Source organism: Limanda limanda, chromosome 1, assembly GCF_963576545.1.
Source record: "Limanda limanda chromosome 1, fLimLim1.1, whole genome shotgun sequence".
Classification (NCBI taxonomy): Eukaryota; Metazoa; Chordata; class Actinopteri; order Pleuronectiformes; family Pleuronectidae; genus Limanda; species Limanda limanda.
The window spans coordinates 2,811,469-2,836,620 of NC_083636.1; the positions used below are offsets into that span (position 1 = coordinate 2,811,469).

The 25,152-nt window shown below is 41.3% G+C and overlaps 1 protein-coding gene across 1 annotated transcript in view; it reads left to right on the forward strand.

Annotated features, from left to right (window-relative positions):
• LOC132998688 (transcription factor 4-like) overlaps positions 1–25,152 on the forward strand; it is a 161,534-nt gene that overhangs the window by 50,902 nt on the left and 85,480 nt on the right. The window contains exon 6 of the mRNA XM_061068421.1: positions 23,383–23,441. Within this exon, the coding sequence (XP_060924404.1) occupies positions 23,383–23,441 (59 nt within the window). The remainder of the gene's footprint in view (positions 1–23,382; positions 23,442–25,152) is intronic.

Sequence of the window (25,152 nt, forward strand, 5' to 3'; positions counted from 1 at the left end):
TTAAGGAGTAAAAGAAGCTAATAGGAAGGAGGCTAATAAAGGAGGAGCTACAAGTTAAAGATGTAAATGAGCATGAATGGAACGGCAGAGACTTCTCGGTCAAACAGGTCCAACGCTACTTCTACTGTAAACTGTGGAATTCTGGGATATTGTAGAGGAAGGTTGACGAGAGCCAGAGACAACATCTCATATCATTAATTCAAACCGTGGGTTCATCTTCAGAGAGATGCAGATTTCCTGTTCACTCAAAACAAAGTCAGCGTGAAGAGTCAGGAAGAAACCGTGGATGGTTAAAATAATTTAACTTTTAATAATAACGTCAATTATGTAGCACCTTTCCAACCAGCTGTTCCAGAGTGCTTCACTGAGAGGACAAATAAAAACCAGGAATACGAAAACATCAAAGAGGAGAAGACGATGAAATGTCACTTACAATCAAATCATGAGAAAGAAAAAACAATAAAACGATAAAAGAAACATGATTAGAGCCGTTTGGTAAAAGTAAGTTTTGAGATGATTTTGAAGTTTCAAGTCTTGTTGAAATGGAACAAGAAGAAGAGACAGTAAAAAGTGTAAAGAAAAATAAATGAAAGTATAGGGAGAAAGGGATATAAAGAGGAGTGAAAGAACGATTATCTTAAAGTTATGAATGCTGAGGCTCGAGTGACGGAGAGAATATTCGAGAGGTGGACGTTGTTTAAATTGAAAAGTAAAGTTTGGGATCCCTGTCCATTTTTTTGATCGGAGGATTTTCTGATAGCTAATTAGGCATGGAGCGCCAGCCATCGACAGCTGCATTCATCATCATAAAACGTAATAATTAATGACATTCCAACAAAGAAAAATATGCAAATGAGCTCCCCTCATTAGCATTTTCATATTCAGCTCCCATAATGCTTTTGCTGACAAGGTTGTAATTAATGAAAATTCATGTCTCTTAGCCGAGGTCTAGATTGGATCGCATTCATTCGCAATCCCCCGAACGAGGAGGGGAGGAAAAAAAAAACATGACGGGGATCCCTGCCAAGTTTTTAGGGAGACGAGCGGGAGGGGCGAGAGTCAGAGGGAGAGAGAGAGAGGAGAGGGAGAGAGAGTGAGAGAGAGAGAGAGAGTCAGAAAGAGACAAGGAGAGAGAGAGAGTCAGAGAGAGAGAGAGAGAGAGAGAGAGAGAGAGGAAAATGGAGATGGAGGAAGGCAGATGGCGAGAGAGATGAAAAGAAGACAGGCAGGGAGAGAGAGAGAGAGAGAGAGACTGATAAACGAAGAGAAGAGAGGAATAAAGTACTGATGCAGCAAGTTGCAGGAAAGATGTGGAGGAAAGGTAAAGAAAGAAGGGATTTGAGCAGATTCTTCTGGATGGAGAAAGACGGAGGGATGGAAAGAGAGAGAGAGACACGGCAGAGAAAACAAAAGTATTGACACTGTTCATCTTAAAAAAGTGTCAATATTTTGTGTTAAAGTTACAAAACCACAACGTGTTCAATTCACAGAAATCAGTTTGCAACAGAGTTTCCATTGAGAACGTTTTCTTTGTAAATAGTCTGCAAGTTCTTTGTTGTTATGCAAAAGTCAGTTACTGTAAAGTGAAGATGTGTGTGTGTGTGTGTGTGTGTGTGTGTGTCTATGTGTGTCTGTGTGTGTGTGTGTGTGTGTGTGAGACACTGATAGACATCAGTTTCTGTGGTTTGGCACCTGGACAGCTTATTATGATATTTTGTTCTTCACTCTGCAGCAGCTTCGTCTTCAACTTGTGTTACAACAATACTCAATTGCTGTAGTTGTTGTTGTTGTTGTAGTTGTTGTTGTTGTTGTTGTTGTTGTTGTCGTGGTCTTTCCTGTGGTTGTCACATCACAACAGTGCGACTTGTCTCTCTCTCTCGCGCACACGTGGTCCACAAATGCGTCTTTTCATTCCTGAGCAACGAAGGATCCAACATGAGGATTATTCTCGTGCTAACGTTTCCCAGAATGCATTGCTTTCTGGTGACGATGCTAACGAGTTAGCAACACGCAGCAGCTCGAAGTAGAAAACGATGCACAAGTAAGAGTCCGACAAACTGGGGACGCAAACAGGAAGTAGACGTCCGAGGAGGCGCCTGTCAGTCGTGTGTGAGGGACGATTAAATACGTTTGTGTTACTCACTCTGTGAATTATCAGGAAAATAAAACATCGGAAAAAACAAAATAAACAATTTTAAATATGAACATTTTAAGTGTTTGTAGAAAATAAAACATGCAGCGTCGAACATGAAGCCGCACAAAGCAGACGGAGGAGTCGACTCTGCAACGATGCTGGAATACTGATGTGTGTGTGTCTGTGTGTGTGAGAGGGAGAGGGCGTGTGTGTGTGTGTGTGTGAGAGGGTGTGTGTGTGTGTGTGTGTGTGTGTGTGTGTGTGTGTGTGTGTGTGTGTGTGTGTGTGTGTGTGTGAAGTGTTGGCACGAGATAGTAGTTGCCCCCTGGGCTTTGCCAACGTGGCACTGCCCCCTCTGCAGCAGCATGGCACAGTCTCTGTCTTTGTTGTGAAGCTGGCTGTGTGTGTGTGTGTGTGTGTGTGTGTGTGTGTGTGTGTGTGTGTGTGTGTGTGTGTGTGTGTGTGTGTGTGTGTGTAGCCTGGAAAGAGTGGTATCCAAAAAGAGGAATAAAAAAAGTGAAAATGTTGAAACAAACCAGTCGTTTGTTCAGTTGAACTCAACATTTGGATTTGAAAAGTGAAAACATGATGTGTCCTAGTGTGTGTCTGTGTGTGTTTGTGTGTGTTTGTGTGTGTGTATGTGTGTTGTGCTGGTTGTGTTGATTTAGTCTGTTTTCCTTTTGTGTTTTCTTTGGTCATTTGTTGGGGACGCTGAATTTTCACTCCCTTACACGTTGAGTAGTAAAAGCCGGGTGGGGCTAAATGTCTTTACTTGCTTCCCTCCTTCTTCTTTCTTGCTCTTTCGCTTCTTTTCCTCCTTTTTTTATTCCCTCATTACCTTCCTACAGCTTTTATTCCTTCACTCCTCCTTCTCTGATTATTCCTTCATTTATTTCTTTTGCTCTCTTCTTCCTCTTTTGTTGATTTCTTTCCTTCCTTCTTTTTCATTTCTTATTTCCTTCTGTCCTCCACTCCTTTGTCTTCTCATCCTTCTCTTCATCCCATCTCTACTCCTCCTTATTTCCACTTCTCATTACCTTGTTCACTTCATGTCTCATTCACTCCTTCCTCTCTTCTGTCTATTCCTTTCTTTTCCACTACATTTACCAAGGCATCATAGAAGTGCTTTTGGTTTTAGTGCTTTTGAGCAAGAACACATCGACTCTCTCTACCTGAAGGGGGCGCTGCTGGGTCGCTCTGCCTTGTGATATTAGGTTTTAAGGAAACGTAAATAATAAGAAAAGCAGAATTCAACTCTGCACGCAATTATTATGCAGTGTTCGTCCCGAAAACTATTACATGTCTAAAAACTTATGAAATATATAGGAAATAATATAGAAAATAATATTGTGCATTAAAATATGTGTTGCATAAGAATATCTTTGATAAATATGTCGCTGCAGCGATTATTCACCGTAGCTACTATATAATATGTACTGTAACTGTGTGTGTGTGTGTGTGTCTGTGTGTTAGTGTGTGTGTGTGGAGGTGCCCTCTTTGTGGTTTTCTCTAAACTGAATGTGTCTGTTTTGTCTGAACAGATGTTTCCTGTGGAAAGATTTTAGGTAACAGCCTCACCAGCGCTGTGTTAGTGTTTGTGTGTGTGTGTCTGTGTGTGTGAGTGTGTGTGTGTGTTTACAGACAAGCAATTAAAAAATATATAAATAAGTGAAACTCAAATCACATTTAGGTTTTGCCGCAGTCGTCACTTTCATGCAGATTTTATTCCTGTCAGACATTTTGTCTGATTTCGTTTTTTTAAACTCGTTGACAGGTTCAGGCTGTTCTGTGATTGGCTGCAGAGTCGCAGGTCGGCCTTATGTTTCTTTATCTCATATTTATGTATTTCTATATATTTAGTCAGCAGGATTATGAAAGAACTACAGGACTGGTTTAACTTGGTGGATGTGGGTCAGGATCCAGATCAGGGGACGGAGCCAGGATTTGTTTTCACTTTCTTAAACATTGTGAGATGTTTGTGGAAATTTTTACTGATTTCTCAGGGAATAATTAATGAATTTTGATGAAAATATAATCATAAAGACACGTAGGAGAGTGAAATGTATGAGTGTGTGAACGTTGGTGCTGAATGGAGGTGAAACCTGAAATGAAAATTTCAGTTTCATGAGGTTAAAGGTGAGAAACGACAGAAAATACAGATTTAAACTTTCTTAATTTCATACGTTGTTTTATATTTTATCACTGAAACAGAAACAGATTCATACAAACCGTCCCCCCCCCCTCGTTCACTGTCTCTCTGCCAAACGTTCCAGTTCACTTTGGCCTCTCTCTCTCTCTCTCTCTCTCTCTCTCTCTCTCTCTCTCTCTCTCTCTCTCTCTCTCCCTCTCTCTCTCTCTCTCCCCCCCTCTCTCTGTACCATATGGTGTACCATGGTACATTTAGCTTGTCAGTGGTAATGGATGGCCATGGAAGCCCAGTTTTGCTTTAAGCGCTAGCTTGCTGCTTGTTGTGTGTGTGCGTGTGTGTGTGTGTCTGTGTGAGTATGTGTGTGTCTGTGTGCGTGTGTGTGTCTGTGTGTGTGTGTGTGTGTGTGTTGGATGATGGCTTCCGATGCTTTCGGCTGTTGGATGAGGGATCATGAAGCAAAATCAGCCCCAACATGCACTCGACACACACACACACACACACACACACACACACACACACACACACACACACAGACACACACACACACACACACACACACACGTGTTCATCCTGGTCGATGTTACAGTCACTTCCTGGGCAGCTCGGTTCCACTCATCCTATTGGTGGAGACTGAATATGAAGCAGATTTATTATTTTGCTCACCTGCTCTGAGACGGAGGCGGAGTCAGATCCACTGATGAACATCAAAGCTTCTTCTGCTCTAGTTATTCTGGAAAAAGGTGCTTTGGACTGTTTGAGTCTTATTTTACAAACTTAAAGTCTTATTAGTCTTAAGTTTTATGAAACCTTATTTTTAAAAAGTCAGCAGATATCGAATTAGCCAATTACTACAGACTAGAAGCTGACGTTTTAAATCTGTAAAATATGTATTTGTTGTATTCAGGCCTGATAATATTCGACAAACTCTATATTTCTACTTTAAACCACTTCTCATTGGTTCCTTGGTGATCATTGGAACACTAGGAGGAGGAGGAGTTGGATCTCTGGTCCCCTCCTCCCTGTCACTCTAGCCAGCATTCATAACTTTAAGACAATCTTTCTTTCAATCTCTTTATATCGCTCCCTTTCTCCATATACTTTAATTTATCTTTCTTTACATTCAATTTTTACTGTCTCTTCTTCTTGTTCCACTTCACCAAGACTTGAAACTTCTAAATCATCTCAAAACTTACTTTTACCAAACGGCTCTAATCATGTTTCTTTAATCGTTTTATTGTTTTTTCTTTTTCATGATTTGATTGTAAGTGACATTTCATCGTCTTCTCCTCTTTGATGTTTTCGTATTCCTGGTTTTTATTTGTCCTCTCAGTGAAGCACTCTGGAACAGCTTTCGATATCAGCTGAGGTTTGAATCCTCTTCTCTCTTCACTCAGCAGATCTGAGCAACTTCTCTTTTCTCTCAGTTCGTCCTGGCAGCGTCTTCACCGTCCTCCGTCATTATCAGAAACAAAAGGAGGTGCAGAAGTGAGAAGAGGGAAGAGGAGAATACAGGAACAGGATGTCTCTCCTCCTCTTCCTCCTCCTCCTCCTCCTCCTCTTCCTCTCTGCTTCCCTTTGAGAAGCCAGTGAATGAGAAGCAGGAATAAAGACCCGAGACAAGAGACAGTGATTGTGTGTTAATGTGAGAAGGTGCTTCAGTCTCTTCTGGGTTCGTTCAGCCGGTGGAAAGGTTCCTGTCGCACAATGAGCTGTTTGTAGATACACAATTTCATTCAGAAAAACCTGAAACACAAAATCGTCGTTTTGTAAAGTCTCGAGTTTTATAAACGCTCAAGTGGGAACCTAAGTGAATCTGACCTATGACCATTTGTATTTTTACGTTTCATCACTTCATCATTTTATCCACAAAAGACGAAATATTGAGTGAGAGTGAAATGTCGTCATGTTTTGTGAGGACATGCTGACCTTTGACCTTTGACCACCAAAATCTACTAAACTTAAAAATGATCGTAGAGAGTGAAGTCAAAACTGAAAAGCCTGAAACCTCCTCCTCCTCTTCTCTTCCTCCTCCTCCTCTCGTCTCCTCTCCTCCTCTCCTCTCCTCTCCTCTCCTCTCCTCTCCTCTCCTCTCCTCTCCTCTCCTCTCCTCTCCTCTCCTCTCCTCTCCTCTCCTCTCCTCTCCTCTCCTCTCCTCTCCTCTCCTCTCCTCTCCTCTCCTCTCCTCTCCTCTCCTCCTCTCCTCTCCTCTCCTCTCCTCTCCTCTCCTCTCCTCCTCCTCTCCTCTCCTTCACTCATCCCCTCTCCTCTTTTCCTACTCTCCTCTGCTTTCCTCCACTCTCCTCTCCTCTCCTCTCATCTCTCCTCTACCCATCTCTCTCCTCCTCTCCCTGCAGCTGTGCTCTCTCTTTTTTTTCTCCAGCTGTTGCCAACCAATCACCTGCTCCCCTGCTACACATACACACACACACACACACACACACACACACACAAACACACACACACACAGTTGTATAATGGTATAGTATAATAATAACAGTATAATTATCGTAGGCCGGACATTTTTACTTATTTTTACCGAACTAGCAGCTCTTCCTTAATCTTATAGAAACTTAACCAAACCGTGACCATCCAGCGACCATCACTCTGTTACCATGGCAACACAGGTACGGTACACCTGTCATTGGTTCAGTGTCGTACCTGGAGGTAGGAACCGTTCCTTATGTGGTTCTGTAGGTTGGAGGACATGTGACGGAGGAGCACCAGAGTGAAGAGAACAAGCCTCACAAACAGAAGAGTGGGTCTCGAACCTCTTCCTGTGCACCAGCGTCTTAACGAGCTGACCGTTGGTCCGTTGCCATGGCAGCAGACGAGGGGTAAAGTGGTGGCTTTCCCCCCCACTTCTTTTTCCCACGCCTGCCGGGCAGCGCCACGTGAAAGCAGCCGGCAGAGTCCGTGCTGGCAAACGCTGAATGAGACCCGAGCCGACAAAGAAGTGAAAACACCACGAATCTGCCAGAGTGACCGGTTCGAATCCTGCTCTGCCTCAGGAGGCGGAGCCAGGCAGCGTACCAGGGGTTTCTGGGGAAGTAGTTAAATTCCGATAGTAGTTTGGAAACCAGTGTTTAGTTCAGTAGCTCCATGCGTCTGTGGTTCATAGATGTACATGTAGAGATATACAAATCATATTTATTTTCTAAACTCAAGTGCTATATATTTACTTGTATTTGTGATTTATACATTTCTTTGTCATGTCTTTGCCGATCTATTGGCTTACAAGGCAGCGTACCAGGGGTTTCTGGTTCAGGAGTTAAATTCCGATAGTAATTTTGAAACCAGTTAGTTCAGTAGATCGATACGTCTGTGGGTCATTGATGCAGAAAACATGTGCAGATCTTTTACATAAACACTCATATTTATTTTCTAAATTCAAGCTCTATATATTTGCTAAAATATAAAAACCTCACCTACATTTCTTTGTCATGTCTTTGCCGATCTATTGGTTTTACTTATGTGTGTATATCTATTATTACTACACTCTTATTGAAAGTTATCTCTAATAAGGCCTAATCACTCTACATTTCAAATCTAATCGTTATTAAATCTGATTTGAACATGAACTTTTCACGTGTTTAGTTCGTGAGGCCGTGACAGCGACATCCATCTCTCAGGTTTCTCTACGTAGGCGCCTCAATGGCTCGTCCCTCCTCCTCCTCCTCCTCCTCCTCCGTCCTCGTCCTTTCTCCGGCTGTCCGTCCCGCCCCCCCACCCCCCCTCCCCTCCTCTCTGAGCGATGTCAGGTGGGGTCTGCCCCCCCGCTGTGATGAAGCCGCTCTGATCACCGGCTCCCGAGCAGCGTGTGGGAGCAGATATGTCATTATTCCTCAGCCAGGTGGTCGAGCTGGAATCTCACGGAGCGAAGCGGCGACGTGACGCGGCGTTCAGACCTGCAGCGATAGGTCCGCCCTCATTCAGCCAGGTGTTTCTGTCTAAATACAGGTATTAAGTTGGGTGGAGAGGGGAGGAGGAGGTCTGTCACTGATGGATGGAGAGAACTGGGGGAGGAGGAGAAGATGTGCTGGAGAGAAATGCTTCATTTAGTTCTCAGGAGGTTAAGGGTCGTAAATATTGGACCCGAAGAAAACCTTAACTTCCTGTTTGATCCAATTCAGGAAGTGAGGTCACCACTGTTCCCCAACATGACGTCAGACAAAAAAACATTACTTATTAAGATTATTAAGGTTTTATATTTAGCTTTTAGTTTTTAAAGTAATTAACATATCAGCAGGAAATATTTATTATTCTCTAAAACCTCAGATGAAGTCTCTGTGGCCGCAGGGCGATCGAGGACGCTTATCTCCTCTCTCTCTCACCAGACGTTCAGTAATGGAAGGAACGAACAACATGGACGTGATATTAAAAAGCTTTCATGTACAATAAAAACAAAAGGAAATAGAATAAAGTCTGGATGGAGGAGGAGAAGTTTGAATAAAGGGAATGAAACGAGAGGAAGAGGAGCACGTCAGCCATGACAGTGACAGCAGGAAGTCAGAGTGTGAAGCTGAACCCCAGAATCCTCTGACCCCGTGACCCCGTGACCCCTCAAGTCTGCCGGCACCTGACCCATCATCCATCTCTCCGAGGTCGCCCCCCCACCCTCCTCCCACAGAGAGAGAGGGAGAGAGAGAGAGAGAGAGAGAGACAGTTTATTCTCTTTAAGGCTTGTATTGGTTAGAATTAGGGTTGTTAACATTATTAACATTATTGCTTTTAACAACCTAATATTGAAAATATAAAATACGTAAATGAGACGTTTTGAACAAATGATTTTAATGAAAGATTATTTTTCAGCTTAGATTTGTTTCTTTTTCCTCAAAGTTAAACATTCGATGATTATTTCAGTTTTTACATATTCTCACTTATCAGTTTTTTAAATAAAACATTTGTTCATTTTCCTCTGAGGGTTTTGAGATTTAATAGGTTAATGTGAATGATCAACGTAGTTTTTGAAGCTGCTGTTGCTCAGATTATTGTTTCATCCTCATGAGAGAGAGAGAGAGAGAGAGAGAGAGAGAGAGAGAGAGAGAGAGAGAGAGAGAGAGAGAGAGAGAGAGAGTTTATTCTCTCTAACCAAGGCTCGTATTGGTTAAAATTATGGTATTTACATTATTAACATTATTGCTTTTTACAACCTAATATTCAAAATATAAAACACGTAAATGAGACGTGTAGAACAAATGATTTTAATGAAAGATTATGTTTCAGCTTAGATTTGTTTCTTCCTCCTGAAAGTTGAACATTTAATGATTATTTCAGTTTTTACAGATTCTCACTTTTTTAAATAAAACATTTGTTCATATTCCTCTGAGGGTTTTGAGATCTAAAGGTTAATATGAACGATCAATGTAGTTTTTGAAGCTGCTGTTGCTCAGATTTTGTGTTTCATCCTCATGTTATGAGAGAGAGAGAGAGAGAGAGAGAGAGAGAGAGAGAGAGAGAGAGAGAGTTTATTCTCTTTAAGGCTCATATTGGTTAGAATTATGGTATAAACATTATTAACATTATTGCTTTCAACAACCTTATATTCAAAATATAAAATACGTAAATGAGACGTTTTGAACAAATTATTTTGATGAAAGATTATTTTTTCAGCTTTAATTTGTTTCTTTCTCTTGAAAGTTGAACATTTGATGATTATTTCAGTTTTTCCAGATTCTGACTTCTCAGTTTTTTAAATAAAACATTTGTTCATTTTCCTCTGAGGGTTTTGAGGTTTAAAAGGTAAATATGAACGATCAATGTAGTTTTTGAAGCTGCTGTTGCTCAGATTATTGTTTCATCCTCATGTTATGAGAGAGAGAGAGAGAGAGAGAGAGAGAGAGAGAGAGAGAGAGAGAGAGAGAGAGAGAGAGAGAGAGAGAGAGAGAGAGAGAGAGAGAGAGACAGTTTATTCTCTTTAAGGCTCGTATTGGTTAGAATTAGGGTTGTTAACATTATTAACATTATTGCTTTCAACAACCTAATATTCAAAATATAAAATACGTAAATGAGACGTGTAGGACAAATGATTTTTAATGAAAGATAATGTTTCAGCTTAGATTTGTTTCTTTCTCCTGAAAGTTGAACATTTGATGATTATTTCAGTTTTTCCAGATTCTGACTTTTTTTTAAATAAAACATTTGCTCATATTCCTCTGAGAGTTTTGAGATTTAAAAGGTTAATATGAACGATCAATGTAGTTTTTGAAGCTGCTGTTGCTCAGATTATTGTTTCACCATCATGTTATGAAACATCTCGGAGCCGAGCTGGTCCTGTAAACAGCCGGAGATGGAACGTGTGTCTCAGTCGTGTGATAACTCTGCTGAAGGCCGGTGACTAAAGGAATGTGAAGAAACATCTCCACATGAACACAGGTGATATTCTAATAGATTTGTGTGTTTCCCTGGAGAGAGAAAGAAGGTCAGGAAGCACATGCATCTATTTTTAAAATGACGAGAACGAGCCGTGGAAGGTGTTAAACTTTCACTTTCTACTTGGAAACCTTGTGAGTCTGATGGTTGTGTCTCCGCTGCACAACACCCTGCCACGCACACAGCTCTCACCGCTCTTTGTGCCGCACTTTAATACGTCCATATTGTTCCCGCTAATTCAGAATTTCACACCTTTTCTCTCTCGTTCTAACTCTCTCTTTGTCTCCCGCGTCGTTCACTTTCCATCTCAACCCCCGAAGACAAGAGCCAACGTGTTAAATCCACGTCTCGGATCCGTTTTAATTCAACATTAGCAGTCGTCATCTGTCGGCCGCACAATGCAACACAATTCGCAGACACACAACTGGAGCATCGCGCCTTTGTGTTTCCCTCCGCAGCTGAATATTGTTGCATCAATAATAGACTCCAAACACGGAGTCGGGCTTGTAGTTGGAGGTAATCCTGCACGTTTACAGGAGGTGTGGGGGGGGTTCTTTTCTCTTTTGTTGTGTGTTATTGTCTCGGGAGCATAATTGGGAGTGTGTTGTGTTTCCTTGTTTGTTTGTAGGATTTTTAGAAGGGGAACTCGGGCTCGGTGCCTCGTGGATCTCACTCCAGATGCTTTTGTGTCCGAGCCCGAAGAAAATCCTTCAGACAAAAGCAGCCGAGACGGAGAGAGAGAGCAGAATAAACCCTGGAATCAAATCCTCATGAATTCTCATTCCGAGGTGATGTCCAAAAAAAACGAGAAAAAAGGAAAAGCTCGTCAAATCGGCAGTTTACCTAAAACCTCCTGCTGCTTCAGGTGCCATGTTCCCCCCCCCCCACACTCCCGTCAGATCAGAGACGGATTGATCAAATCCACGGATGGATGTGAACGCTGCCAAATCGAGTCAGACCCCGACCAAAGTAAACGCCGTGCCACGGAGCGAGAGAAGAGAAGGAGAAAGGAGAAAGGAGGGATTGGGGGGGAAAGGAGGGATTGGGTGGGGGGGGGGATTTGGGGCTCTAATGCCAGCCTTATGCGTCTTTTAGTCGTTTCCGCCGTCGGGGTTTGGCACCGACTCGGCGCTGTCAGCACGCCAACAAAAGTCTGCAGTGTGCCTGCTGCATCTCAGCAGCCCGGTTTTGTCTGAGACCGACACACACGCAACACACACACGTGTAGAAAAACACACGTGCACGCCACGCACACAAACTAACGACATTTTATTCTCCCGAAAACGAAGCTTCGTGAAAGAAAATGTTCAAATTGAAGTCAAATGAAAAAAATCTCAAATCAGCTGAAGTAATTTCATGATTCAAAGATTCTCTGAACAATATTTTTTTAAATTTTATTTATAACAATGTTACGAACTAACTCCGATGTTTTTTTCACGTTCATTTGAAACCCGGTTGAGTCCCGACGGTTCGCTGGTCGCTCGGTTTGTCGCCTCGTTGTTGTTTGTGTTGTTTGTCTATTGATTCCAGGGTGGAGGAGGGGTGAATGAATGTGTGTGTGTTGGTGTGTGTGTGATGGGATGGTTGAGTGGGGGGGGGTTTGGATGGATAATGAAGGCTGTTTGGTAATGAGGGAGGGAAGGGGGGGGGCGTTCTATGGCTCTCATTCACATGAACAGGGAACAAGTGTCATGGCTGCTGCTGAATGTTTAACCCGTGTGCAGCTTCACAGTCGAGTCCTGTGGAATACAATAATCTACTTTTACACGTGACTTCAGTTTTATTGTGTCACCACATAAAACACACAACTAATCAAAGTTCACAAAAAATCACAAACTTTTATTCCTTGAGGTTAAATGTTGTTATTTCCTCTTTTGTGTTATTTTTTTGTGAATGTAAAACTTCTGCAAAGTTAAAAAGCTCAAAGTCCGACCCTCACGTCCGCATCATTGTGACATCACAGCGCGCTCATTTGCATATCGCCCGACTAGCTGCAAGTTTGACTAGTGAGAGCGAAGGCCGAGAGTTACGACACGTGTTTGGAGAAGTTGACCAATCAGAGCAGAGTGGGCTTTATTAGGAGAGGGGGTCTTAAAGAGACAGGAGTTTAAAACAAGTGTTTGAGACAGAGGCTGAACAGAGGAGCAGCAGCGATGGACAGTCTGAGGACAGACTTGTGTTTTCTGAACGTTAAAGCACGTCCTCACATTTTATTGTGGAGGTACATTAGCATTAGCATTGTTACTTCTTGAGACAAGTTGGTTTTTATCGGTTCCACAGATGAGGATGAAAACTCTGTTGTTCATGAAATAAATATGGAATGTGCCCTTGCCTTTGTCCTGTGGCTTTAAAACACTGGACTTGTGTGTTTCTGTTTCAGACAGATGTTGTTTGTGGATTCTGGGAAAAGAAAGTTTTCTTCAGATTGTTGAGTTTGTGTCGTCATTTAGGTTCTTTTGAGACAAATGTTGTTTCACCACTGAAACATGTGTATTTGTTCTTTTATACGCCCGTGTGGGCAGGACACAGAGAATGCATTGTACAGGGAAATACAGCTTCCTACATTATACATATACAGTTGTACAACTTTTATTTGCACTACAGATAAATACTATATCACTTCTTTCTTCCTTGTTTCCACAAAGCAATGGATGTTAATATTCACAAGCTTCAGAACCACAATGCACTGCAGCAGTAAATAACGATGTCACTTCCTTCCACTTTCTGCCATTTTGTCAGTGTAGAGCTGCAGTAGCGAGGTCCGGCGCTTTAATAATCAATTCATATCTTTTTAATCCAGGATTGTAAAGAAAAACATTTATGTGTAAATATATAGTTTTTATTGTAGAAAATAGAAGAACATTGGATCATTTTTGCAAAAAAGGAAAAATAACACACTGTCTACGAGTTAAAATAAACAGATGTGCTGCGTATATTAATGTTTCTGATTCATTTCAACGATATTAAAACCAAATTAAAGATACTTTCAGGTGTAGAAATGAAACGGAATCAGAAGGAATAAAGACACAGAAGTTCTGGTCCAGTCAGAGCGATCGGCTCGGAGGAGGCTGAAGCCGACAGATGTGAGAGGAGTCGTCGTCTCTGGAGTCGTCGCCGTCGCTCGTATACGTTCATCTGTTGTTTGATGTATTCACTCGCTCCGGTGCCAAGAAATCAATGCCTGCTGGGATTGGGTGGGGGGGGGCAGGGGGGGTGGGGGGGTGGGGGTGGTACACACGACAGTTAGTCATCGACCATCGTCTGTTAAATTAACGCTGATCCCAAAAAGTGTTACGCTTTACACGTACAGACAATGGGATGAATAAATATATAGATTATTTCATATTCTGCACTAGCTGGATTATTTCATTGTGTGTGTCTGTGTGTGTTTGTGTGTGTGTGTGTGTGTGTGTCTGTGTGTGTGTGTCAGTACCTTTAAGACTTTGTAGAAACTTCTGGACCGGTGCCCGGCGGTGTCATGGAAACGCTTGAATCACTCAGAATGATTCATGTCTGCACCGTCCAACCCTCCCCCATCACACACACACACACACACACACACACACACACACACACACACACACACACACACACACACACACACACACACACACACACACACACACACACACACACACACACACACACACACACACACACACACACACACACAGCATGCAGGAAGAGGGAGTTTAACCCTTTTTCTATCCATCTTCCTTCCCTCCTCTCTCTCTCTCTCTCTCTCTCTCTCGTCTCTTTCTTCCGTCTCGTCCTCGTCAAATCGCACTATTAGTCACATAGTTTATTAAAATGGACTCATTATATGGATGTCAGAGGAGATCTCGTCTGCTGAGACTTTCCTTTCAGGCGCAGGAAGACGTGTCGAAGCGTCGAGAGTGAATCCTCGTACGACTCCATCTCCTCGTGTCCCTGGTCCTGATGAGGACGGACACCGGGGACAAACCTGACGGACAAACTCAATAACACAACATCTCATATCACCGTTCTGCTTCTGTCGCATGAATCTGATAAACACAAAGAAAACAATGATAATAGATTCAGTTAAAATTAAACAATTCCCACTCAGGATAAATCGATGGACAAACAAATGTCCCCAAACATCTTCATCTTCTTTTGTGTCCCTCCTTGTCCCTCATGTGGAATCTGAATACAACACAATAAAGTGATGAATCCATGAATGAGTAAATAAGAAGAGATCTCAGTGTCGGGATTAACTGATGAACTGTCAGGATTTAATACGCTTCAACGTGACGGGTGGAATCCATCCAGCTCAACGTGTCTAGACGTCGTCAGTGACCCCGAGGCGACTGACAAGAAATTAAAAAGGGAGAAATAAAAACACCATCAGGATTAAAATAATAAATGCCAAACAAATGGAATTATGAAAAGAAACTGACTCAAAGAAAATGTGTCAGAAAAAAAGGAAATATTGAAAAGCAATTAGATAAAGAAGTGAAAGAGACGGAGTGATTTATTTTTGAATCATCTTTGTGAACTCGATGATCGATGAGTTAAAACATTAAAATCTCAAATATTCTCTTTTTCTTTCTTCCTCTTCTCTCTTATTTCATGTCTCTTCTGTTTTCCTCCTCTTCTACTTCTCCGTCTTTCTTTTCTTCTTCACTCTCTTCCTCTCATCACTTTGTTGTAATGAAACTTTAATAAACTAATTAAGATCAAAATTAACCTGGAAGAACTAATTGATGATGAAGAAAATACACAATGACTTTGTATTGATTAGAAGTTGTTTCTTATTAATCTTAAATTCAATCTTCCTCTCTGTCACTGCTGGAGGCCGAAATGTGATTTTACTTTTTAACCATAAACTTTATTATTACTTACAATAAATAAATAGAATTTTTTTTTTATAAAACCAAATATATAGAATTTGAATTTGGAACAATTTAATTTAAAATAATCTGTATTTTATCGGCCAAGCGTTGAATCAGTCGTCTTTTTACTACTCGTCCTTGTACACGTGTTGAAGTCGTGTGTTTATCATGTGTTTGCCGAACAAATGTTGACTGTTGACTTTTTAATAATCCATCTTTCTTGAAGTCCACGATGAAAGAATAAATGTGAAGCGTTCATTTCTCCGTCGAGGCCCAACACTCACTTCAGTCCAGCTGCAGCAGATCACACTCAGATATCAGACTGATATTTATCATTCAGATACAAAAATCCTCTCCTCTCTTATTTCCCGTCCCTGTTCTCCTCCCATTTTTGCATAATTCTGCTAAAAGTGCATCTGACAAACATGAGCTGAGCGTGTGCAGGTGTGTGAGTGTCTCTGGACTTGTGGGGGGGGCGAGACGTACGAGCAGATCTTCAGTCTCTGGACGCCGTGTTTCTGTCTCTGCTGCTTCATCGAGCCGCTGAGTCTCGTTTCAGCATCGAGCTCCAGACACTCGTCACAGAACCGGAGAGGAGGGGAATGAGAGAGAGAGAGAAGCTGGTGGTCGAGGGGACGGAGAGAGAGAGAGAGAGAGAGAGAGAGAGAGAGACACACAGGCATCAGGGACGTGTCTCTGGCCTTCGTCCAATCCCACGCGGCCACAGGACAGATTCTGCTGCTGGTTCTTCAGTGTTCAGGCTCAAACACCTGAGAGGAAACAGGCAGAAAGGAAACTCGCCTCAGAGGCTTCAGTGTTTCTTCTCCAGTCGAGTTTTTAGCACTAAATAATAATTAAATGTCCACAAAGACAGGAAATGAGTTTGGTTGAGACGAGTTCTGTTGGATTTAAGGGGTTCGATTAGCTTCAGGGTTTAAAGAACATCTGGGTCGAATCCAGGAGGAAGAACACAAACAAAGGAGGGAACGATTCCAGGGGAGGAAACGGTTTCACAGATGTGATGTGAAAATTAGATAAAATCACTATTTCAGTTTTAGGATAATTAAGTAAAATCCAGAGGGAATATTTACAGGTTATTTCCCAAATATTCGCAACCACGTTTAAAACCTTTTGATGCATCTATATCTACATGTTCTATAATATATGAGTTTGTGTTGATTGATTGGAATCAAGTTGCTAAACTTTAATTTAATTTGTGATAATGTATCTTTATTCCTCGTGATTCACGTGAAATTCACACTTTATTTGAAATATTAGAATACAAGTGCAGTTCTGTTTTAAAAAGGACATCTTGCATTTCACATATGAACTATCTGAACATATGTAATATAATGTAAATTCATACATGGTATTTTTTACATATTTATCCCATGTGATAAATACACCTAGAGTGCAGGTCTATTCTTGAGTTATTAATAATTTTTTTTATTTATTTGTCAGAACACAAAAGTCATTTTATTGATTTAGAAGTGTTGGTGAATATTCACACTCATTTTCAGACTTCACATATATTAATTTCAAGCTGTATGATCTGGTTTTCAAACGGTCTTGTGTCCTGTGGAATCTTCCACCTGGAATCATATTTTAAATAATAATTAAATAATTTGCGTGAAGCCGGTAATGGATCTGATTTGTGTTTCTCGATGTCGTGGATCAGCTCAGCTCTTCTCCTCCCGGCCCCCCCGACTCCTCTATGGGCTCCACACAGCGGAGTGGGCTGACCACCCCCCCCTCTCCTCCACCTTTTGTGCCCCTGCAGCCGCCCCCCCCTAACGAGCGCCGCCTGGTCCGGGGCTCCTCCTCCCGTCCAATGAGCCTCTTCAGGTCCGTGGTCTGGGACAAATGTCACCGCGGGGGGGTTCCTCAGAGAAACGTTGATATTGGCGGAAACAGAGTCGAGTTCCTTTGAGATCTGAGTCAGTCCAGCGTTCGTGGTTCGATCCGTTTCAGGCTTTTTTAAGCTCTTTGCTGAGAGAGGAGAGAAAGAGAGAAGAGTCCGAGTCCGGCTGCAGAAGAAGAAGCAGCAGTGACATCACGTCCGATTCAAACTGATCTCCTACGGGACTACAAACAGAGAAGAAGAAATTTACACTTTGCTTTAGGTTATTGACCTATCAAAATGATCAATAATCAATTATAAGATGTCTGTGCTCATTTTCTAAACATTCACAAATTTGCTACAGTAAGCAAATCAAAGTTAAATGTAATACAAGTATCTGAAATATGTATTTATGTTCAATAGGTTTTGTAGCTCAATGCCAAAGGCAACGGTTTTAGGCCAAATCCATGCTACTTCATTTTAGTTGTAAAACACATCGTTGTTGCTATGGTTACGCCTCCTGTCCACACTACGTCTCAAACTGGAAACGCTGGAATGTAGTTTAGTTTGAAAACTCTGGGGCTGAGCTGTCGGACAAACACCAGCGGTGAAGTAAAGAATCAGCTGCTCTTATTTTTCATCGCTGCTCCTCGATTAAATGATTTTTCTGTAACGATGCATAAGTCCAGAGTCTGTGATTGGTAACACAGATAATCACTGAGTTTCAGTTTAAACACTCGTGTGGATGAAGCTGGTCACTGCTGCTGGAGCTCAGATATGTTTTGAGAACTGTTCAAGAAGGAAACACCTAAATGTCACGATTCGAGAACACAAAGGTTTTCCAGGAACGTGAATCGAGGTTTCTCATCGTGTTTGTGTGTAACTTCCTGTAAGTATCATCCAATCAGAGCAGGAGTGTCAGTGAGTCTCCTGATGAGGAGGTTCCTCAGCAGGGTTCTGTCAGGAAGCTGAAGCTGAGCTCATCAACGACTCTGTGAAGACTCCAGATCCTCATTTGTTCAGGTTTCTATAAACAGACTGGATTCTAGAGACGATTCTAAAGTAGAAGATCATGATGTAGAAGAACTCTCCGTGTTGGTTTGAGATCTTTCTGAAGAATTCTCAGAAGTGAGAGTTACCTGAAGGCAGCGTCACTGTTTGAAACCCTTTAAAGGAGAGTGTCTGAGTCTGTTTGTGGTTGAATGTCTCTTTAACGAGATGTTCCTGAAGGCACCAGGTCTGATGTTGAAGATCCTTGATTCACGGCCTCAGATCCAGTGTGATTCAGATCAAGTTAATCTGATATGAGATCTAAAGGCGACTTGTAAAAGACTTGTGAGGTGGATGAACTCAGATTATTCTTGAAGTGCTTTTATTCTGGAGAGTAGGGAGGAAGACAGGGGGGGGGGGGGGGGGCGCAGGTTCCACTGGGATTTGATCCAAGTTGTCGAGGAGCATCAGAGAACGCAGAGATCCAATCAGACGACTGTCACTTCACAGGTTCTTCATTTAGATCAAAGTTCTTCTCTGCATCATTTGTGATTTTGTAGATTTTTTTATTAAATTGGTGAAAATATTGAGTTTAGATCAGATAACCGATGATATTGTAATCTTTATTAAATGTCCAAATACAGAGGTGTCGGTTTATTTAACTGGATTTCATCAAGAATAAAGCTGAATGAGGCAGATTAATGATTTTTAAAGGAGAATATGGTCAGATTTTTTATATTTAAACATTTCTCCTGATATTATTTAGATTTGGTGTTTCGTAAATGTGTAAAATAAACCACAGCAGGTCGTTTATCTGCTGGAAATACATAAACTCAGTTATGTGCTGATACAATAATTGAGAATAATCCATTTTAATATGATTTCAAGGATTTTTGTTTGGACATATTTTGCTCTGACTTCTATTTCTTTGAAATCAATAATCTAGCTCTTGTTATCCAGTAGTGGACTGTGGTTCCTGTGTGTGTGTGTGTGTGTGTGTGTGTGTGTGTGTGTGTGTGTGTGTGTGTGTGTGTGTGTGTGTGTGTGTGTGTGTGTGTGTGTGTGTGTGTGTGTGTGTGTGTCTGTGACAGGGTGGCTGACCCTCTGCTGCTTTGTTTCCCTCCTGCTTGTTGTTTCCTCCTCGTTGTGTAACAGCAGTTTTAAAACCGGAGACGTTTTGGTTTGTGTGTCGAACACGAGTTCGGCTGCAGAGACGATGAAAGGTCAAACACAGAGAAGTGACTTTGTACAGTTGTTAAAACCTCAAATCATGAAACTAAATTATTAATTTATTGCAGTAGCTTCTGTTTAAATTTGAATTTTTTGAATATAATAATTATTAATGCAAACATCTTACAAGTTATATTTACGTGTTTTATCTAACATGAATAGATTTGTGCTGAACAAATATAGAGAAAATACAAAAAATGTAAATACAAAAATTATACCTTCCAAAAGTCTAAAAATATTTAAAATTTACATCTCAAATATTTCATTATTTACATGTCAGTTATTTTTCTACATATATATATATATTAGATCACTTATTCATCTAATCATCTAACAGCAAAATATCCATAAAATAATTATAAAGGATTTAATTTATTAACAGAAAACAATCTAATGAATCATAAAACTGTCTTTTCATTTCTTTATATTCTGACATCTACTCTCTTACTTTATAAGACCTTGAAGCAACAACTTCCTTTGTTCAAATTAGGACGAACAATATATTTCAAAAGAAAATAAACAATAAGAAAGAGCGTGTGTGTGTGTGTGTGTGTGTGACACAGACGGAGGTCAACACACAGTCGTACATTTATATGTTCGACCTCCTGTGAATGTTGGCTCGCCTCCATTTCAAGAAGCCGTCACCGCGTCCAGATGGAAGTCGTGTGGTGACGGGTTCGAGAAGCCGATCGGTGCACGTGCACGACAATACACAATAACAACACAATAAATCTATTCCTGTCAAAGCTGAGGTGGAAACGGGAATCGAACACGTGAACACGGACGATCCAAAATGACTGAGGCCTGTTTGTCGGTCCACACAAAACTGAACCGGATCAGGTTTCTCTTCTGTAATCGCTGCAGAATCTAGATCTAGATTTTTTACATTTAAATAGAAAAACCTCTAAAAAAACTCACATTCATCTTTTGACACACATTTAAAATAATAAAATAAAAGTGGATAATATTTAGTTTGAGTCTTATACAACGTTTACTCCATATTTAAGACCTTTGATCAGAACATTTTAATTTTGCGATGGCTGAGAGATTTTGGATTTGATGCAGGATGAGGTCGTTCACGGAGGTGGATTCAAATGACCAATGACAGTGTCACTTCTTAATGTTTGTGTGTTTGTGTGTGTGTGTTTTTTTCTACTTGCATGTGTGCACGTACGGTCCCAGATCATTTTAAGTGCATGGATGTATTTTGGTAGCATGCAAAAATACATTTATACACACAAACACACACACACCCATATATATACACATTTACACGTCAGCGAGTGTGTGTGTCTGTGTATATGGGGGCATCTGTGCCAATGATTTCCACGACTTTGTGTGTGTGTGTTTGTGTGTGTGTGTGTGTGTGTGTGTGTGTGTGTGTGTGTGTGTGTGTGTGTGTGTGTGTGTGTGTGTGTGAGAAAGTGTGAGAGTGTGTGTGTGTGTGTGTGGGAGTCTTTGTATACGTGCCAAACCGGTCCAGCTGGCATCAGTCGTAGCTGTAGCCGAGGCCTCTGTATTGGTCACACACACACACACACACACACACACACACACACACACACACACACACACACACACACAGACACACACAGTCGACAACATTCCCGTTCTGTACGCCTGTAATTATCAGCCTCTTCTGCATCGACTACCATGTTGGCTTGTATACAGCGCTGGTCTATACACGCCTGATTCAAACCCTTCACCACGTACACGCTTCACTTACCCCCCCACCCCCCTCACCCCCCTCACCCCCCCCCCGGTCCACTTCATCTGGTACGGCTGCTGCGACCGCACAACGTAATTACACACTAACCGTGGTTTGATATTTACACTGGCTGAAGATTTAAGGTTTTTTATCCCAAAGGAAAGAAGTCCGTGTGGTATAAATAGGCCTCGGAGCGGCTCGGAGCCTGGGGGGGGAACGAGCCGGTTCAGGAGCTGGGGGGGGGGGGAATCAGCTTTGTTGTCTACGATGATCTGCGGCCGCTGCATCTTCTAAATTCATCAGACACCTTCTTCACATGTGAGCATTAAACCGATCGGTGCTTCACCTTCCTCTCGGCTCCTGGCTTCGGTTTAAAGAGCCGAGAGTCTGATGTGTTGGAACTCGTTGGACCAAAGACGTTGTGTAGAGATGTTTGTGAAGGTGAAGACGTCTGGACTCGTGTTTCTTCTCTCAGCCTTCAAGTGTGAATCAGGTTGTTCAGGAGGAAACTATCAAGAAGAAGAAGAAGAAACTCGTATGAATCCAGTTTGTTTGTGTGTTTAAAATCAAAGGAAATCAGATTTACCAGTTGAAGCTGTTTTCAGACGTGAACCCGAAGTGTCAAAGTTTGCTGAGGCCTCTAAAGAAGACACAGGATGTAGAACTGGACAATGTAGATTTGTTTCAAATATGTTCATTGGGAAACCAATCACATAACAGAGAAATTAACAGTCGACAGTTATGTTTCCTTTGTTTTTTACAGAAGGTGAAAAAGTAATTCCCCGACAAAAAAGACTAATGACAAAAAAGAACAATAAGTAAACAAGCAATGCCCTGCTAACAAAAAGATGAAACAAAAAGGACAGGACAAAAAAAAAAAGAAAAAAGACAACCTCACCCCCCCCACCCATCTAAGGAGTGCATCCAACTAGGGACTCAATCAGATTCTCTTTCGAGATGAGAGATCAAAGGTTGCCAGATTTGATCAAAGTCCCTCAACTTGTCTTTTAGAATAAATCGAATTCTCTCCAAATGTAAGATATAGATTTGAAGTAGTAACAAATACACCACAGAGAGGACAGAGTAGAATCATGTGTGACGTGAGGAGCCTCCAGAGACTCGATGCAGATGTTTCTCCAGGTGAATCTTCTCTCCTCCATCACCTGTAGGAATCTGTGGATTTCTCTCTTCCCTCAGTTTGAGAAAATGCCTGAACGTGGAATCGTTCTCCAGCACCGAGTTGTGATCTGTTGCTTTTTCTTCTTCTCCCCCGACGTGTTTGTAAAGATCGTAAACCTCGTCTCACTTTCGGTTTGTTTGGTTCTGAACACGAAGCGAGAACGAGTCTGCACCTAAAAGAAAGTGGAGAATGAAAGTGTTTGTGATACTGTAACATAAAGAGCTCCTTTGTGTGTATGGATCTGTGCATCGCAGGCATCGCAGCTGTCAGTTGTGTTGTGCTGGGAGAAAACACACACACACATGGACACACACACACACACACACACACACACACACACACACACACACACACACACACACACACACACTGTAAAGACCAGCTTTGGCTGTTTTCTACTGAAGATCTTTTGCTGCGTTTCCCAGACAAAATGTAAATGAACGATTCTGTAAATGAACACAAGAAGAATTTAAATATTTTTAGTAAAATACATAAAAATACGTCACCACTGAGAGAATATATGTATCACAATTGTTACTGTAGTTTTATTTAATTGGAACGTGAATATCGCTGAGAAAATCAATCACATAATGATCAATAATCAAATGATCATTTGTTTCTCTTGATTTTGTAAATAGTGAACAAATTAAAGATTGTATGACGTTAATAACTCATCATCCTGATAAGCGAATGATGCAGTGAAATATGAAAGAATGAAATAATACATCGATGAATGGGCTGATGAGTGGATGATAGATGAAGATTTGTCTTTGTTGAGTTGATCTCCTCCGTTAACGGCTCCTCCTCTTCTCTTTCTCTTCTCCTTCTCTTCTCCTCCTCTTCTCCTCCTCTTCTCCTCCTCTTCTCCTCCTCTCCTCCTCCTCTTCTCCTCCTCTTCTCCTCCTCTTCTCCTCCTCTTCCTCCTGCAGGTAAATCGGAGAGGAGCTCCTACTCGTACGGCCGAGAGTCCAACCCCCACTGTCACCAGGTCAGTCAACCTCCTTCTTTATTCTGTGAACATAACGAGGGAGAGGAGAGTCTCTGGCTCTGATCTGAGGTCAGAGGTCAGAGGTCAAGCACCTGACTCCTCATCTCTCACTTTACATTCATGTGTTTACATCTCATATACAAACCTGACGAATCAACAACAGACCGGAAACAAACCAAACGTCTCCGTTAGCATTTAGCATGTGGCTATTTGTTTGAGGTAGCATGTAGCCTGTTAGCTTCATCACTTGTTATTGTGTACGACAAGATGTAGCATTAAAATACTGGAGGTTATTGAATCTGAGTCATGGATGTTATTTGAGTTTTTGTGTAGTGAATTAAATGAAAAGCCTTGAATTTGATTGGATCATTGGAAAAAGTGGGCGTGAGTTGTTGGAGATGTAGTTGTAGTTTTTTTTTTTCAACATGAATTTGTTGTATAAGACCAAGCACATACTTTTACACATGAATTTCTTTGAAGTACCAACTTTTGGGGGAGGGGCCACTTGACTTACGGATTTACATTTTACATTTTTCTCACTTTATGACTGGACACTGGGATTAAATCCACGTTTCACTCAGTTATAAAACGTTGACCAAATTATCTTATATATTCTCCCTGCTGTTAAGAACAAATCAATTGAAAATAATATAAATGTATGACACAAAACTAAAATGGCAACTAGTTCGGTGCAGATGTTGTTGTTTGTCGAGATGTTTTCTCGTCTCCGGCTCCGAACGCCTCTGAAGGAAACTCACCGCTTCGTGTTGCAGGTTTCAGCTCAAACTGGGGATTTGTTTGTTTTATTCATAATTCACATCTTCAGTTGTTTCAAAATTCTCATAATGAAAAACTCGGCTTCTCGTGTGTCACTCATCCTCATGACGAATACAAACAACAGCTGTTTAACTCCATCACATTTCTCTAACTTTATTCCCACTGAATAGTTGAATAGTTAATTGGATTAATTGTTTAAATGGAATATTTACCGTCAACGGCGGCGGCGCCAGGTGTTGTGAGGACTTTGGTAATCGCCCGGATTTAGACTCTGAAATCTTCCGGCTCAGATCTCGTGGACCATATGGATCCAGGAGAAGATGCTCGTGGATGATTAAAACAAATATACAGATGTTGCTGTTTGATTCTGCTGATGGAATATTAAACGCAGAGGCTCCGTGTGCTGGCGGTAATTTGTCCGCCACCTTTCGGTTTTTGAAATGATCAGAAGCACATACGTCGGGTTCCAGCTCAGTCTGATGTTCAGGACTCATTTCTCCTTTAGTCTCAAACATCGATTAATTACAGCTTATCAAACACGAGGACATTTCCTTGATTAGGAAAATCAAAGTTGAGCTGAGAGATGTTACAGATCCTGATGTGTAGATGAAGCCTGTGAAGCTGATTGATCACTGAGGGGAATTAAAGATGATCATATTATTTAACTGCTCAATAATTCAGAGTCTTTTATAGCTGCTGCAGAACTTTTCAAACATCGTTAAACTCTCAGTGTCAGTGAACACTTCCTATCTATCTATCTATCTATCTATCTATCTATCTATCTATCTATCTATCTATCTATCTATCTATCTATCTATCTATCTATCTATCTATCTATCTATCTATCTATCTATCTATCTATCTATCTATCTATCTATCTATCTATCTATCTATCTATCTATCTATCTATCTATCTATCTATCTATCTATCTAT